The sequence below is a fragment of the Primulina huaijiensis genome, chromosome 9 (assembly GCF_012295235.1).
Source record: "Primulina huaijiensis isolate GDHJ02 chromosome 9, ASM1229523v2, whole genome shotgun sequence".
In the NCBI taxonomy this organism is placed as follows: Eukaryota; Viridiplantae; Streptophyta; class Magnoliopsida; order Lamiales; family Gesneriaceae; genus Primulina; species Primulina huaijiensis.
This window is the reverse complement of record NC_133314.1, coordinates 13,984,240-14,002,854: the sequence shown is the minus strand read 5'-3', so window position 1 is coordinate 14,002,854 and position 18,615 is coordinate 13,984,240. Positions and strand designations below refer to the sequence as shown.

The 18,615-nt window shown below is 37.2% G+C and overlaps 2 protein-coding genes across 3 annotated transcripts; both read left to right on the top strand.

Annotated features, from left to right (window-relative positions):
* Nucleotides 1–447: 447 nt before the first annotated feature.
* Nucleotides 448–5,265, top strand: LOC140983889 (uncharacterized). The gene is made up of 2 exons (XM_073451043.1): nucleotides 448–3,137; nucleotides 4,185–5,265. Exons 1-2 carry the CDS (start codon nucleotides 448–450, stop codon nucleotides 4,936–4,938), a joined length of 3,444 nt encoding a protein of 1,147 aa, XP_073307144.1. The 3' UTR covers nucleotides 4,939–5,265.
* Nucleotides 5,266–7,854: 2,589 nt separating this feature from the next.
* On the top strand, nucleotides 7,855–14,411 carry LOC140984348 (probable copper-transporting ATPase HMA5). 2 transcript variants are annotated; one of them, XM_073451696.1, is made up of 6 exons: nucleotides 7,855–8,209; nucleotides 10,976–12,343; nucleotides 12,513–12,767; nucleotides 12,883–13,005; nucleotides 13,081–13,560; nucleotides 13,868–14,411. In XM_073451696.1, the coding sequence occupies exons 1-6, from the start codon at nucleotides 7,949–7,951 to the stop codon at nucleotides 14,282–14,284; spliced, it is 2,904 nt and encodes a 967-aa protein (XP_073307797.1). In that variant the 5' UTR covers nucleotides 7,855–7,948; the 3' UTR covers nucleotides 14,285–14,411. The 2 variants fall into 2 exon arrangements, with proteins under 2 accessions (XP_073307797.1, XP_073307795.1); XM_073451694.1 differs by having other exon boundaries at nucleotides 10,976–12,367.
* Nucleotides 14,412–18,615: the final 4,204 nt, after the last annotated feature.

The following is an 18,615-nucleotide window of genomic DNA, read 5'->3' as shown; positions in this document are numbered from 1 at the left end:
CCACCAGCTTACCATTGATATGTTGGACGAGGCAGAGGCAGACGTTCAGGGATGGAAGACACAAGTGGCCCAGCTTAATGCAGAGAATGCCCATCTCACTCATATGGTAGAGCTACTTCAGGAAGTAGAGCCGGAGGAAGAACCGGAAGAGGAAGAGCCGATAGAGATTGAGGAGCCTATAGCAGCCATTGGGGATGGAGAGATAGAGGATTAGGCTAGGATGTCTTAGTGATTTTGTTCTAGGAGTTTATTTTACTTTTCCGTTGTTGCTATTTTATTCAGTACGACTTTTAATTCTTTTAGATTGGTCATGTTCATTTTAGTTCTTTTGAGAAATCAATAAAAATTTGTTTTATTTGATTCATTGATTTCAATTTATTTCAGCACAATCTATTGTATGAACTTTACTCGTACAAATTCTTAGAACTTGCGATACGATTGTAGGAAATGGCCGGCAGACCCCCGAGACAGAACCGCAACCCGCGTTACGCTAATACCGACCGTGAAGGTAGACAGGAGGATGGACAGGGAAATGGACCCCCGCCTGCAGTCAACTTAAGCCGAGCTGATCTTATGGCCATAGCCACCATTGTAGCGACAACACTGCAAGGGTTGGGAAATCAGAACGTCAATCAGCCACCACCACCTCCACCACCAAATGGAATCAAGTTCCACTATGAGTCACTCCGCAAAAATAGATGTCCAACTTTCAGTGGAGCTGCTGACCCTGAAGTTAGCCAGAGCTGGCTAAAAAGTGTAGAGACGCAGCTGCGACTATTGGAAGTTCCCGAAGCACTGAAAGTGGACGTGACTGTGCCGTTCCTAGAAGATAAAGCAGGAAAATGGTGGGAAGCAATTTCACCAGCCATGACAGCTGCAGGACCAATGACTTGGCAGCGATTTCGAGAAGCCTTTCTGAAACAGTATTATCCAGCCGAGGTCAGACTGCAGAAACTGAGTGAGTTTGAAAACTTCACTCAAACTCCGGATATGTCAGTCGTGGAATACACTTCCCAGTTTAATGCCCTTGGATCTTATGCTCCGGTAATCATGGCGGACGAAGTTTTGAAACTGCACCGTTTTAAAAAGGGATTGAACAGCAGGATCCAATCAGCCCTAGCAGTCTACCAACCCGCTAATTTTTCAGATCTAATGGGTGCAGCTATCCGAGCCGAAACTGACATCCAGCGCAGAGAGAAGGAATTTAAGAACAAAAGGCCCATGAATAATCAGCCCTCACGCAGTAATCAGACTTTCAAGAAGCCTAACCAGTCCGGTGGACCATCAAAAGGACCTTCGCCTACCTCAAACTACCAGGATATTAAGCCTTGCCCAACTTGTCACTTACGACACCTGGGAGAATGCCGAAGAAACAGTGGAGTATGCTTCGGATGTGGGAAAGCGGGACACCGAATTGCCGAATGTCCTACTGCCGCCAACCAAGCAGCCGGGCCCAACAAGGGAACAGGGCCAAATACAGGAGCTAACCCTAACAAGCCAAAAGAAGGCAAGCCTAATGCCAGGGTCTTTGCTATGACTCAAGAAGAGGCCGACGACGCCACTGAAGTCGTGTCAGGTACCATTCTTATTCAAAAAGTGCCTGCTTATGCGTTATTTGATTGTGGTGCCACGCATTCATTTGTATCTAAGAGACTCGCTAAGAAACTAGGACTTAAGCCCGAATTATTAGCCGAACCTTTTCGAATAGCCACACCTACAAATAAGGCCATCGAAACTCACGAGATCCACAGAAACTGTTTGATCAGTATCGGTAATCAGAAATTCAGCACAGACTTAATACAAATAGTCATGGCCGACTTCGACATCATCCTAGGGATGGATTGGTTAGCCAAAAACAATGCAATAGTGGACTGTAAAGGGAAGAGAGTTAAACTCCGAACCCCGAATCAGGAAGAGATCGTGTATCATGGTAAATCCAAGGAACGGAAATCACTCCTTTCCGCTTCCCAAGCATGGAAGGCAATGAAATCCGGAGAAGATATCTACCTAGCAATGGTTAGCGAAGTGCAAGGAGAGGCCGAACTAAAGATAGAAGACATCCCAATAGTATGTGAGTTCCCGGATGTTTTTCCAGAAGAACTCCCAGGGATAGTCCCGGACCGCGAAGTGGAGTTCGAAATCAATCTAGTTCCTGGTGCAGCTCCAATTTCTAAAGCACCTTACAGGATGGCGCCAGCTGAACTCAAGGAGCTAAAAGAGCAACTCCAAGAATTGCTGGACAAAAAGCAAATTCGACCTAGTGTTTCCCCATGGGGAGCACCAGTACTTTTTGTAAAGAAGAAAGATGGGAGTATGAGGTTGTGCATCGACTATAGAGAACTAAACAAGATCACTGTCAAGAACAAGTACCCCCTCCCGAGGATTGACGACCTATTTGATCAGCTTAAAGGAGCCGCAGTCTTTTCGAAACTGGATCTGAGGACGGGATACCACCAACTGAAGGTCAGGGCGGAAGATATCCACAAAACAGCTTTTCGGACAAGATATGGACATTATGAGTTCACAGTGATGCCTTTCGGGCTGACCAACGCACCTGCAGCCTTCATGGACCTAATGAACAGAGTTTTCAAACCATTCCTGGATCAGTTCATAGTAGTATTTATTGACGACATTCTCGTCTACTCTTCCAACGAGCGAGATCACGAAGAGCATCTGCGCATTGCACTTCAGACTTTGAGAGAAAAGGAGCTCTATGCTAAGTTTAAGAAATGTGAGTTCTGGCTAAAGAGTGTATCCTTCTTAGGACACGTAATCTCTGAAGCAGGAGTATCAGTGGATCCCAGGAAAGTCGAGGCAATTACAGAGTGGCCGAAACCTAAGAACGCCACCGACATCAGGAGCTTTCTTGGACTAGCAGGTTATTACAGGAAGTTCGTCGAAGGTTTTTCTTCGATCGCCATACCACTGACGAAACTCACTCAGAAGAATTCCAAGTTCGTCTGGGACGAAGGTTGCGAGAAAAGTTTTCAGACACTAAAAGAAAAGCTCGCATCCACGCCAGTACTAATCTTACCCACAGAAGATAAAGAATTCACCATCTACAGTGACGCATCCAAGGAAGGTCTGGGATGCGTGCTCATGCAAGAGGGAAGAGTGATCGCCTATGCATCGAGGCAGTTGAAACAGCACGAGCAAAACTACCCTACGCATGATCTGGAGCTAGCAGCAGTCGTGTTTGCCTTAAAAATATGGAGACACTATCTCTATGGCGCCAAGTGCGAAATTTTCACAGATCACCAGAGCCTTAAATACCTATTCACCCAAAAGGAACTTAACATGAGGCAAAGACGGTGGATCGAACTTCTGAAGGATTACGATCTGACTATCAGTTACCACCCGGGTAAAGCAAACAAGGTGGCCGATGCTCTGAGTCGGAAAAACGAGAGCAAGATCACCCTGGCCTCACTCTCCGCGAGGCCATGTCTGCAAGAGACTGTAAAGTTAAACCAGGACCGAGACCCTGAGCTAACAAAACTCAAGGGACAAGTTGAAAGTGGGAAGTCTCAAGATCTACAAATCGATGACAGAGGAGTCTTATGGATGAAAGGACGACTGTGTGTACCAGACAGCGATAACCTTCGCCAAGAAATACTGTCAGAAGCACACAAGTCCAAATTTTCAGTCCACCCAGGGAGTACAAAAATGTACAGAGATCTTAAGAGCAATTTTTGGTGGAATGGAATGAAAAGAGACGTGGCAGAATTTGTCGCTAAATGCCAAGTGTGTCAACAGGTCAAAGCAGAGCACCAACGACCTGGAGGATTATTGCAACCCCTGGAAATACCTGAATGGAAATGGGAACATATCTCCATGGACTTTGTGGTAGGGTTACCAAAGTCAAGGCAAGGGCAGAACGGAATATGGGTAATCGTAGATAGACTTACAAAATCCGCACACTTCCTACCCGTCTGTATGAACTACAATCTGGACAAGTTGGCCACACTGTATATGGATAATATTGTACGACTTCATGGAGTACCAGTGAGCATCCTGTCTGACAGAGACCCAAGATTCGTCTCACGATTTTGGAAGAGCTTCCAAGGAGCCATGGGAACAAAAGTGACACTTAGTACGGCCTATCATCCACAAACCGATGGCCAAACCGAGAGGACCATTCAAACTTTGGAAGATATGCTGCGAGCCTGCGCTCTAGAATTCAGTAGCAATTGGAGCAATCACCTACCATTAATCGAGTTTGCTTATAATAACAGCTATCACAGCAGTATTGGGATGGCTCCATATGAAGCCCTGTATGGGAGGAAATGCCGATCACCATTATATTGGGATGAAGTGGGAGAAAAAGTAATAGTAGGACCCGAACTCATACAGACAACAATAGACAAGGTTACAGTAGTCCGAGAGAAACTCAAGGCAGCTCAAGATCGACAAAAGAGTTGGGCAGACCTGAAAAGAAGGCCAGTGGAATTCAATATTGGCGAGAAGGCCTACGTAAAAGTCTCGCCTATGAAAGGAGTGGTCCGATTCAGTAAAGCTAGGAAGCTGAACCCTCGTTATGTGGGACCCTTTGAAATTTTGGAAAAAGTGGGCACGCTAGCATACAGATTGGCACTGCCACCAAACATGTCTAGAATACACAACGTGTTCCACGTGTCTCAACTACGGAAATACATCTCGGACCCAAGTCACGTGTTGGAAGCAGAACCACTCATGATCGAAAGTAACTTGGGAGAAGGGCTGAAATACGAAGAAGTTCCCATTAGAATTGTGGACACCAAGGATCAAGTACTAAGACGACGAATCATTCCTTACGTCAAGGTGCAATGGTCTAACCACACGGAAAGAGAAGCCACATGGGAGCTAGAAGAAAGGATGAGGGACCAATACCCGTACCTCTTCATAGACCAAGCCAACCCAAGTTTCGAGGACGAAACTTCCCATAAGGAGGGAGGGATGTAAAACCCGGGATTTTGTAATATCGTGATCATATCAGTTTAATATCAGGTTAATAATTTGATGGTGTAATCTTGGATATTAATATTTAAATCATTCAGAATATAAGATTTGTTTTAAGGTTATCTAAGTTGAGTAGATAATTGTGTAGATAATTTTATCGTGTACAGAATTATAAAGCTCGAGATTAAGATAATATCATCTATTTTTAAACTTGAAATTTTGGTAGGAATAAATTTATCTCAATCTAAGGAATTAAAGAAGGAATTTTGAAAATAAGCAGATAAATGTCTAAGATTTAGGTTGATATTGAGATACCGGGATAAAAGATCAAATAAGAGATAATAGAATTCGAAATCTAGCAATATACACCATGAGATTTTCGAAAATTAGATGGGGAAGGAAGAAGGAGATTTCGAATATCTACCAGATCACGGATATATCGTGATTCTAGATTTGATTCACAGTTCAAACGCACTATCACGATAGCAGCCAACTCCTATAAATAGGAGGGCCCTATTTTCGAAAAACTACACCTTAGAAACACACAAAAATTTCGAAAATTTGTCCCCTAGTCTCCTTAGGATTTTCGAGCACAGCGAAGCGCTGCCGCCGTCCAGCCGTTGAAGAGGAATTTTCGAAAATTCCTGTGCAAGCAACCCCAATTATTCACGTAATTTTTGCATCAAGAATTTAAGGTAAGTGGGCTTGTTTTAAATTCTTAAATTTCGGTTATGCGTTTTTTTTGTTTTCGAAAAAAAAAAATGCGGTCGAACACCGTCTACGTTTTTTTAAATCTTGTTACGTTTTTGTGAGACACTGTGAGGATTCCCTGAAAATGGGTGGAATTCCAACATATGGCCCTTAACAGTGGGATAGAACTGTTTTACGGCCTCGCCCCCTTAGAGGATTAAAACTTAGGGACTGACGTCAGTAAACCATGAAAGGTGAAAAATTGCAGTGTTAAAAGTTATGAAAAGCATGCTATCAATATATGTTATTTCGAAAATATGGAATTTGTTATGTGGTGTTCGATAATTCCCCCATTTACTGAGTATTCCCAAAATACTCACCCCTTACAAACCTTTCCCAGATAAATCCGAAGAACAGGTAGAGGAAGAAGAATCTGAACAGTTTTGGGGCTGGTGATTTAATTTAATTTTCGAGATTTTGGTAGTAGGAATTTTCGAATTTTAGCAAATTTAAAATTTTAGATTAGACGTTTCCGCAAATTTATTTTATTTCAGTTGTAAAGACAGTTGTTTTTTTTGAGGAGTTATGAATAATAAACTGGTTTTCGATTTATACTATGCTACGAGGCTGGTTGTTTCAATTGTGTGATTGTTAAACAACGCCGGTGTCAAATCCCGAGTTTCGGGGCGTGACATATACTGACTCCAATTTTGATGGATGCCAAAATAGTATGAAATCCACGCCAGGCTATATCTATTTCCTTGGTGGATGTGTCATTTCTTGGAAGAGTACTAATCAGTCACTTATAAGCTCTTCCATCATGGCGGCTGAATTTATAGCATGTTATGAGATATTCAATCATGGGATATGGATGCGAAATTTTGTCACGAGACTGCGCATTGTAAATGGTCTTGAAAGACCAATAAAGTTACATCGTGACAAAAAATCAACGATTTTATATTTCAATAACAATAGAGCTCGACGAAGTCCAAATATATTGACATCAATTTCTTGATTGTTAAAGAAATATTTCTGAATGACCAGTTGACTATTGAGAATATCGGTGCAAACTTCTTGATTGCAGATCTACTTACAAAGGGACTATCACCAAAATATTTAATGTGCACACTACTTTTATGAGTGTTATGTCAAGTTCATATATTCGGTTTTGGTGGGATTTTGTTATTTTTATGTTTTTTAGTTATAGACATTTTCAGTTATGGTTATTTAAAGTTATTTTCTATGGAAATAAATTTCAGTTTATTCACATTATGATTAATGCTAAAGTTTGATCTCAATAAAATTTAAGGAAGACTAGTTGTAAATAGGCATATTATGATCACATTGCATGAAATTTCAATGCTACACATTCACATCAAAATTCATGTAATTCAATTTTTTTGACATGTGTAACTATTGATGAGTCTAGTTAGTATAAGTGTAGCCAAGAATGCTTTGATCTTTCATATATACCCCAAGTAGGAGTCTGTTATATCAATTTTATGTTGTATGAGCTTATATGTGAATAATTATGTGTTGTCAGTTTTCTATTAAGCTTTAAGCCCAATTAAATTGATCGAAAAAAATTTTGGTTGATGGTTTTTAATGTACCTAATAGGTTGTAATCCTTTAATATATAGAGACAAAAATGTAATTTTGTTTTTATGATGAGTTAAAGTAGAAATATCACAAAATAATTATCAAAATAATATATATAATAGTTATGGTCTCAGATCGCGCATTATAATGTTCTGTATCTCAGAATCCCATTTTGAGATTTAGATGCACGGAGAAACTGAAGGGCTTTTCAAAGGAAGAACGTGTAGATCAGGAAGATCAACAACTCGTTCTAACTGATCAAGAATTATGGTTTCAAGTATACTTCCGTTACAGTTTATTTGTTAAATTATTGATGATATTTCATGATGGATTCTGAGTTTTCATATGATATTCTCCAACATTAAAATTATATTTCACTTGAATAAAACCCATATAAAAAGATATTCATATATTTTTCTAGCTAGCATCTAAATAAAATCTTATTTTCTTTATCAAGTTTACCAATTAGAGAAAAGCATCTGACTTTTCATTGAGAATCTTAATCATGCAGCATAAACACATATTATCTTATTATTTTGTGTGTGGGTTTTAAAGTATTTTTCTTCGCCACGAACTATTCATATGAATGTACTATAAAAGTAGGATTTTAGATATCATCCTGCCCCCATGCTTTTAAAAAGCAGCGCCTCGCAAAGCAGGAACGCACTCTGTGTGTATATATACACAAAAACATACACGAAAATAATCCTTGCACAGAATCCCAATGGCAGCAAAGCGGCCATGCACGGCGAGCCGTACCGAGGATTCATTGTTGCCAATATATTCTAAAGAAGCCAGCTTTCCACCGGAGGAGAAAGGAAAAGGATTGCAGAAAATAGCCCTATTTTCGGTCACCGGAATGACGTGCTCCGCCTGCGCTGGCTCGGTGGAGAAGGCAGTCAAACGCCTTCCGGGAATCAAGGAGGCGGTGGTTGACGTTCTGAACAACCGGGCACAAGTCACTTTCTACTCTAATCTTGTCAATGTAAGTCGTCAATATAGTAAAATTTTTGGATTTGACATAGAAATTTTTAGGGAAAATTGAAATTTTGGTTGACTATGTTTGCTTCTCTATAATTTTAGTGTCTATCTATGTTATAAAATTTAGTCTTAGTTTTTGGTCATTTTAATATTTTTTTAATTGAGAGGGCTGATGTGTCACTATACACGTTAGGGTCATGTTAGCACCACACGAGTGCCAAGCCAGAAAGAAAACTAAAATTGCGAAAAAGTTAAGATAATGAATTAAGACTGAAATTCATCAACATAAGACACAAAATCGAACAAAACAAGCATACAATACCAAAATAATTTTTAATAATGGGTATTGAAAAAAATAATTTTCTATAATGTACATTTTTATTTCTGGTTATTGTTTTAAGGATTTAGGATGCAAAATAATGTAACCCTTTCATGCACGAGCTTGATCAATCATTGAAGTTCCTATATATTTTATAGAATATTAATATCTATATATTTTGTGTATTTTAACATATTAAAATTAAAGCAATTTCTTACCAGGTTAGTCGTTAATGGGACTTTTATTTGATTTGAATTCAATATATGCTCAAAATAGGAACCAGAAGTCATGCTTAATACATGCCAATTAAATTTCAAAACATTTAATATTTTTCGAAGCATGATTTTAGGTTCAATTAGATTTCAAATTGATACGGATATAAGTCCGAGAATGAAGTATCAAATAGTACTTTTTTTTTTTAATTTCCTAAACTATGGGGTGGAGAGTGCTCGAACTTGAGCCACTTACAGGGAGAGGCCAAAGCCCGGTCTCATAAAATATTACTTTTTCATCAACGAAATGGCAAAACGAGTAATATTAAAAAAAATAATTAAAAATATTATCCAAATTTAACGGTAAGATTTGTTTCAGTTTTATCTAAATTTAAATTATCAGATTATTCCAAGTACAAAAATTTGTTAAAAGAACATCATAAATTCAAAAATAGCTAAAATTATCATATTTAAATATTTAATATAATTAGTATACAAAATTTTATTTAAAGAATTCTCTAAATTTTTAGTTTTGATATAATCTCTACATATTTATTTCACATCAAAATAGTTTATTGTGTGCCGATCAAGCACTATTAGTTATTTATGAAGCCTGAGAATTTCAGAGGTTTCACCATTTTTTTTAGCAAAATTACTCTTATTAAACAACAAAAGTCTTAGATCTTTAATAAAACACAAAAGTATTTGGCCCGTTAAATTAACAGAATATAGATATTAAAAATAAAAATAAAATTAAAAAAATTGGAAAAGAATCTATCAAATTACATAAAAAATTGTTTAGAAAAATGAAAAATTATTTATTATATGGAGGAGTACTATGATTCCAACAATATAGTGGAGTAGATAATGACCATTTGATTACATTTTCAACTTTAATAAAGTATATAATAATTTACTAATTATACTCTATCTTTTCTTTAAAAGATGCGCTTTGGCATCGAGATTCTTGGGTGGAAAAAATCGTTCGTAGAAAAATATATTCTTTAGGGTCGTGAAATCTGTGATGTCGAGTGGCCAATATGAACATTACCTTAATAATTATGCAACGGAAAGCATTTTACTTTTGCAAAAATTTCACCACTACCAGATATTGTTAAGATAAATATATAATAATTAAATATCTTCAAGCACTTGGTATAATGCCAATTTTCAGAAGTTTGGCCGTTTTAGAGATGGGATATATGTTATTGGGTCATAGTATTTTGGCAAAAACTTGTCTGAGACGGTCTCACGAGTCGTATTTTGTGAGACGGATCTCTTATTTGATTCATCCATGAAAAAACATTACTTTTTATACTAAGAGTATTACTTTTATTGTGAATATCGGTAGGATTGACCCGTCTCAAAAATAACCAGCTCACAAGAGACCTACTCTAGTATTTTATGTTAGTTTCTACTTGATTGAGATGCAATAATTGATATTTTTGTAGTGTTTCAATTGTTGTACGATCTTACTTGTTCGTAATTAAATATTTAAAGCATGCAAATCTGATATAAAACTCTCAGGTGTGCAATATAAATTTCTTCCTCACATATCCATGAAGAAATGCTATATCTCAAAGTCATATCATCCACACATGGCTAGCGAAGTTCTCATGTACTTTAGAATCACAATTAGTGAAAAAGATTCCTCATTTCAGTACCATAGTTCATGAATGCATATTCTTTTGCTATTAGTCTCTACTTTCCCATCTACTCAAAATTTAAAGTCCATCCTAGTTAGATTACATGGAGTCCATTTTGGATTTTATGGCGTCTGTTCGATATCCAAAATCGACGTAATCTTTGAGGATCTTCGAAAGTCCATTTCGGTATATATTAGAGGCATGGTCGGCTCACTTGATCATATCGTTTTCACGTTATCAATGGTTGTATATCTTGAATTTCTTTCGCCTATAACTATTCACGTACAATAAAGTTAAAAGATAAACCTTTCAATTTCTTGCTTCATTGATAATCCTGACTTGAGTGTCTTAGTTGCTTGGCAGAAAAATTCCATTTCACTTTTTTGTCCTGTGGCTTATATCTCACATCCCCATCATTCAAATCAGAATCTTAATCAAAGTCTTGGGTGAAGTATCTCTAGTTTAAGTTGCATCAATTGCCAATAATGCCAATTCTAGACATGACAATATGTCAACTCCACAACATTTACAGCAAATATTTTAGACATCATTTTTGTGAAGAGTGCTTATAGTAGTTGCCTTCCAAATTTTAGGAGGAGAAGATCCGCGAGGCAATAGAAGATGCAGGCTTTCAATCCACTTTGATTACAGAAAAGATAAATGAAAAGTCCATCCAAATATGTCGTATTCATGTAACGGGGTTGACATGCACATCTTGTTCCACAACTATTGAATTCATTCTGCAAGCTGTAAATGGTGTACAAATGACAAGAGTTGCTACAGCAACAGAAGAGGTTGAAGTTCATTATGATCCGAATTTTTTTTCCCACACTCAGGTATTGGAAGCAGTATCAGAATTTGGATTTCATGCTGTTGTCATTAGCACAGGGGAAGACGTATGTCAAATTCAACTGCAAGTTGATGGTGCTCACTCCGAACATTCCATGAAAATTCTTAGAAACTCAGTTCAAGCACTTCCAGGAGTTCAAGAACTGAACTTTGATCCAGGCCTCAGAAAATTATCGATTTCTTACAAACCAGATATGGCAGGCCCTAGAGACTTTATCCAAGTCATCGAATCAATTGATAAGGGAAGTTTTAAGGCTATGATATATCCAGAAAGGGATGGAAGAGAAGGCCATCGAGTGGAAGAAATCAGGAAATACTACAAATCTTTTCTGTGGAGCTTGGTTTTTGCGATTCCCCTTTTTTTATTGTCAATGGTTTTTATGTATATCCCTAGTATTAGTCGAAAACTTGATGCCAAATTAGTGAACATGCTTAGCATTGGTGCGATTTTGAAGTGGATTTTGTCTACTCCTGTTCAGTTCGTCATTGGCAGACGATTTTATATTGGCGCTTACAAAGCATTGCGCCATGGTTCAGCAAATATGGATGTTCTGATTGCCTTGGGAACGAACGCGGCCTATTTTTATTCCGTTTACTCAGTGTTGAGAGACTTGACTTCTCAAAACTTTGAGTCATCCGATTTTTTTGAGACTAGTGCATTACTCATCACATTTATTCTTCTTGGAAAATATCTTGAGGTTTTGGCGAAGGGGAAGACATCGGAAGCCATAGCAAAGCTCATGGATTTGGCTCCAGAAACAGCAACACTCTTAACCCTTGACAGCAAAGGAAATGTGTTGAAAGAGCAAGAAATAGAGGGCCAGTTAGTACAAAAAAATGATGTGGTGAAGATTATCCCCGGAGCGAAAATAGCCTGTGATGGTGTTGTAGTATGGGGTGAAAGTTACGTGAATGAGAGTATGATAACTGGGGAATCGAAGCCAGCGGCCAAAAGGAAGGGTGATATGGTGATTGGAGGAACTGTGAATGCAAATGGGGTGTTGCACGTTAAGGCAACCAAAGTTGGATCACAAAGTGCTCTTGCTCAAATTGTTCAATTAGTCGAATCAGGGCAAATGGACAAAGCACCGGTTCAAAAACTTGCTGATCATGTATCCAAATTCTTCGTTCCTTTGGTATGTAAAAAACCACTTTATCCATTCTAGTTACTGTATTGCTGACCATGCATTTTTACTAGAGGGAGTGATCATCGTACTCTCCCCTCATTGGTTCTATTTGTTGCTCGCACATTAAAGTTGAATGTTCCTGTGCGATTTGCAGGTTATAGTTCTTTCATTTTCAACTTGGTTTGCCTGGTTTTTAGCTGGAAAACTGAACAGCTATCCTAAATCTTGGATTCCATCTTCCATGGATAGCTTCGAGCTTGCATTTCAGTTTGGCATTTCTGTGATGGTCATAGCTTGTCCTTGTGCACTGGGGTTGGCTACTCCAACAGCTGTAATGGTGGGCACTGGAGTAGGTGCCTCTCAAGGTGTTCTAATTAAAGGCGGAAATGCATTAGAAATCACTCATAAGGTAGAAATAATGAAGTTTTTAAATTTTCATACAATCTAGCCGAGGTTATTACGGCTCAATATACCAAGTGCGATGACTTGTTTATATGACTTGTGCAAGCTTGTCAAAAATATAGGTGAATTGCATCATTTTCGACAAGACAGGAACTCTCACTCTGGGGAAACCGGTTGTTGTTGACATAAAGCTCTTGAATGGTATGAATCTGAATGAATTTCTTGAGCTGGTTGCTGCTGCTGAGGTATTACTTCTTGGTTACACCCTTCAAAATTTTGTAAAACATGTCCATTTGTTCATTGTTTCTTCCATTCATCAGGTAAACAGCGAACATCCATTAGCAAAAGCGATCGTGGAGCATGTCAAAAAGTTGAAGGGAGATGGAGAAAATCACGTTTGGCCTGAAGCCAAGGATTTTAAGTCAATCACTGGCTACGGTGTTGAGGCGTTCGTGAACAGCAAACGAGTTCTTGTGGGGAATAAGAACTTAATGTTGGATAAGGATGTTGCTATTCGAGTTGATGCTGTGGAAATACTAGCTGAAATAGAAAGATTAGCTCAAACTGGAGTTCTTGTGTGTATTGACAGGGAACTGGAGGGGATTCTTGCCATATCGGATCCGTTGAAACCTGGGGCAAGTGAAGTTGTTGCGATTCTCAAGTCGATGAATGTGAGTAGTATAATGGTGACCGGTGACAACTGGGGAACTGCTTCTGCGATTGCGAAAGACGTCGGGATCGATACAGTTGCTGCAGAAGCCAAACCAGAGCATAAAGCTGAGAAAGTGAAAGAACTACAGGTAGGAACATTACGTTGATTTCTGTATAGTCTCGTAGTATTGGCACATATAAATTAACTCTACACACTCTATTGTTTGGCCTAGGAACAAAAACTCCAATAGTTTGATTTACTTGTATTTACACCAGTTAAAATACTGCTTCCTATGACTAAATTGTGATACATTTCCTACCATCTTTATCCTAAGATGTCAGTAGTCGACTATGGTCTCGTCATCAGTGTAGATCTTCTTCGTCGAACCATGTAAAATCTCGTGTTGTATTGCAGTTTAATTTAACTATATTTCTTCTATTCAATGCAATACGCAGGCAGCAGGTAAAATTGTAGCAATGGTGGGAGACGGGATCAACGACTCACCGGCGCTCGTAGCTGCAGATGTTGGAATAGCTATCGGTGCAGGCACCGACATTGCCATTGAGGCAGCCGACATTGTTCTCATGAGAAGCAATCTGGAGGATGTTGTGACTGCTATAGACCTTTCAAGAAAAACCTTCTCTAGAATCCGCCTCAACTACTTGTGGGCATTCGGGTACAACGTGCTTGCTATCCCCATAGCTGCCGGAGCTCTACTCCCGGCCATCGGACTGCGGTTACCTCCATGGATCGCTGGAGCAGCAATGGCCGCATCTTCAGTTAGTGTTGTTTGCAGCTCACTCTTCTTGAAAAGTTACAAGAGACCCAAGGAATTGAATATGTTTGAGGTGACTGAAATAACTGTGGAATGAAGAAGAATCTTGTAATATACATATTTGCAGTTAAGATTTGTTGCACTGCTTATTTTATTTAAATGTATATGATTTTTAAACCCACCATTCTGAAGAGAAAAGAAACATCATACGCATTTGCTTATCATGGGTTCCAAGATAGCTGTAAAATATCCCGTAACCTTCGCGTTGTCTGCTTCTTCGAGTGCATTGCAAAAGAACAAGACATCAAGAAAATCAACAAAATCGTATATGAAACAGGAAAACTATCAAATGCATCAAGTACTAGCTCACCCACTTCGCGAGGATTTGCCTGCGTTTAAACCCACCATTCTAAAACTCACAACACTCCTCAATCTGTCGTTTCGGTGCCATCAAATGCAAAAACTTGAGCAGTTTTAAAGTGACAGAAACAATTCAGTAAAGTAATTAAAACAGGTGGCACAGAACTTCCAACGACCTCTTAAATAGGAACTTTGAACGGCACAATTTACTAGAAACTGCACCGGAAGCTTCGTTAAGTAGACCAACACATTGATCATAAAGTCAAGTGTACCAATCTCCCTCCCATTATGACACAAGATTAAACAAGAACAAGAGGACCCTTGTCACCATAATTAATTATTTTAATCATGAACCTACAAATCTTACGTATGCCGGAGCCATCGGATTGTTGTCTACTTGCATTTGATTTTCTGGGATCATGAGAAAAAAACCAAAAAGAAGATCCTTTCACCATCTAACTCAACAAAGAATGAAAAATCACTAAGTTTTGCTAAATGTATATACATATGTTGGGGGGATACAACAAAGGACATAAACAAAATGTCAATATTCAGCAGCCCAGAATTTAATCAGAAAAAAAAAAAATCCTCTAATGCTTGCGCAGACTAGTGGACATCTGATCAGTTCGTAAAAAGCCCAAAAAAAATTATAATCAAGTGGGATAAAATTTATTGAAAATTGACATAATCACCCAGCTCTGTACTACATTAGATTTTCCTTCCTCCGTGAAGCTTGGCGGAAGATGCAGGGAGGTCAAAGCGCGTTTCACGGAAGGCTACAGCGCGTGTCGAAGAACCAACTCTAGTCAACTCCACTGGAAATTAATTGTAGCGATTAAATTTTTTATGTAATAATCGACCTAGATTTTGACCTAATTTAATTTTCAGTTTAAGATGTGAATCTTATATAGTAATTAATTTTTCAACGGTGAATATTATGATAGTTTTCCATAAAATTTAAAGGTCTTGTTATTTTTACTTTTGATAAATGTCAAAAACCAGAGTGGAGAGTTCAACAATTGTTTGCAAACGAAGGGAACATGTTTTCACTAATGAAAATGAATTTCACAGTAATAGGGCAGCTCTACAGTTCTATAAATAGAGTTATCTCCTCTCATTGTAATGTATCCTTTCATCGAGTTCTTTTTATCATCTGTGTTTAGTTTTATAATATTTATGAGGTGTTTGTTCTCTCCTATTAAGAGAGTGTGTTATCTTTGAAAATACAGTGAGTAATTGTACACCATAAAATATTATAGTAGATTTCTTTTCATCTTGTCTGTGGTTTTTATCCTAATAATTTTCGAAGGTTTTCCACGTAAATTTCGGTGTCCCATTTATTCTTTATTTTTATATTATTATCTCAATTTGATGCACGTAAGACCCACAATAAATATAATATAATCAACACATTTGGGCTGTTGTAAAATTATGTCAAACAAATAATACTCTTTTACATATTTTCGTGGGGTATAATACTTCTTTTTAATTTTTTCTTTCTAATAAAAAGATGAGTGTTTGTCAAACTTCTCACCTTCCTAATGTTATGTGAGTAGAAGAAAGTAAAGTACATGGTCTTGAAAATGTGTGAAGTGTTGGTGGAGTATATAGACGTTTGACTAAATTTTGGAGTTCGATTCATCTTATCAATAATTATTGGGGTTGTGTAGGACCGAGCGTTTGTCGATTTACCAAAAGCTATAACTGATAGTAACGGTGCAACTCAAATTTTTTAAACCACACAGCAGCTCAAGCACCACGTTTCGATCGCTCTACCAAGCATGGACAATTATTGCACCCAACAACCTCCCTCCTAATAATTGCACTCCTTGCAATCAATGAGAATCGAACCCGCGACATTGGCTCTGATACCAATTGTAAAACCGAGCGCTTGCCGCTTTACCAAAAGCTATAGCTGGTGGTAATGATGCAACTCAAATCTTTTAAACCACACAGCAGCTCTAGCACCGCAGTTCGATCGCTCTACCAAGCAAGGACAATTATTGCACACAGCATGTTGGCATGTCGCACATTGTTTATCTAGCATGGTTTTTATTTGCCTAGCTTAGTTTATTGATTACTGCATTGACTCGAAAACTAACGCACGAAAGAGCAGCAGCGGTTATCATCCTTATCAAAAATATATAATAAAAAAAGAGAGAAAAGTAAAGTACACTTTAAGTGTATTGTAGACAACGTAACCGTTTCATTCAAATTTCAAAAATAAAATTTTTTTACTTGATTTCTCCATTGTATATATGTTAGTTTATTCGGCCGAATGAAATGGTAGAAAAAAAATTCTAGTACATTTTAAAGAAAAAAGAGTAGTGGATGTTTCAGTTATATTTTTAATTTTTTTTTATATGTTAAAAATAAAAAAACTATGATGTTGGGAATAACAAATATATTTAGAGGGGGTGAGTAAACACTTTAAAATATTTTACTGAACTTGATTTGGCTTTAATAGTTTTTATATGTTAAAGTATTTTCTTCAACGGTTAGATTGAACTGGATCATTAAAAATAATTTCAGTACGGAAACAGTTCGACTGAACTAGTAATATAGTATATATTCAATGCAAATATTCGAATAATACATCGGCTAATAAACATGAAGACAAAAGTAAATTAGTAAGTACATTGAACAAGATTTTATCGATTTTGACCCCTTCTTCCATTTAGGAAGGAATCCAATATTAAAATTTAATTGGTACAACTTTTGTACAAAGCTACTTCGATTAGAACTTATCACTGCCTAAATCGAAACTCTTAATTATAACTTTACACAACAAATTATAGTTGTTTAAGAAACTTTTGGTTCACTAGAAAATAGTGAGCCTTCCAACGGACGACTTTGAATGTCTAGAGTTGGTAAGGTAGCACAAGTTGATATTTTATGATCTTATGTAGGATATAGGAATGTTCTAATGAGCGGCTTGATATTTGAAAGAATAAAAGTGCTCGAAATTTTGTATATTGCATATTGTAAAATGCTTGCTTGTTATCTTCGATGTTTTGAATTTGCATATAAGTATCCAAATTTCCCAACGTTAAGGAAATTTTTTCAACGATCATCAATAATGTCTTCCACAACATGGTATTGCCAATCAACATGGTATTGCCAATTTCTCTTCATCATATATTGTAATAAATGTTTATTTAATGTTTCTTTGATTTCTACGGATTTGGCTATTTTAGCTTCTGAAAATTTGATTGACTATTGACATTTTAGGAAACATTCCTGTCAAATCAAGAGTTGGTAAGATACTGTCCATTACATTTTATATGATGATATTGAATAGCTCGAGCCTTAACTATCCGTCTTAATCGGCTTGTAACTAACCGGTTGGAGTGAAGTTAGAGTTTGAATGGTTTGACTCTGAATACTTCATCGATAAAATGGTCCGGCTAGAACAGCTATTCTAGCTAGATCTAAGTGACGTTCTTTTGAAGATGTCTGCAACTTGAGCTTCTGATAATGTTATGAGCGGCTTGACTTGTTAGACAATTGAAAACCTGTTACAGATTTTAGGTCAAATAAACATAATCACAATCCTAAAAGTTTAGTTTTTGTATGAGTTGTAAAATTATTTAACTTGCATAATTATTATAACTTATTTAATTTTACTCACAATCATTCTAGTTCACGATCAAATAAAATATTCACTCAAATTTTATCAATGTTCAATTACTACTTTTTCAATATTACAATATCTTATGCACTAATTCACTATAAAACTCAAAACGTAAAATTAATCATCCAAATCAGACCAAAGTCAGACTAAATCGAAATTCATGGTTTGGTTATAAATAATTCATGATTTGGTTCGATTTGAAATTTTGTGATACCTATATAGTATAGTTTGATTTCAATTTTTATATACATATGAACTAAACTGTCGTGGTTGAACACACATTGTTCTATCAATAGCAAAATGAACTTGTTTAAAAACAAAATAGCAAAAATAACTCCCAAAACAAAGCAAACCTACATTATTTTTTCAGTTTTTAAAAATACCAGAAATATAACATGCTTGAGTTTTTACCCATATTATTCCTAAGTTCATAT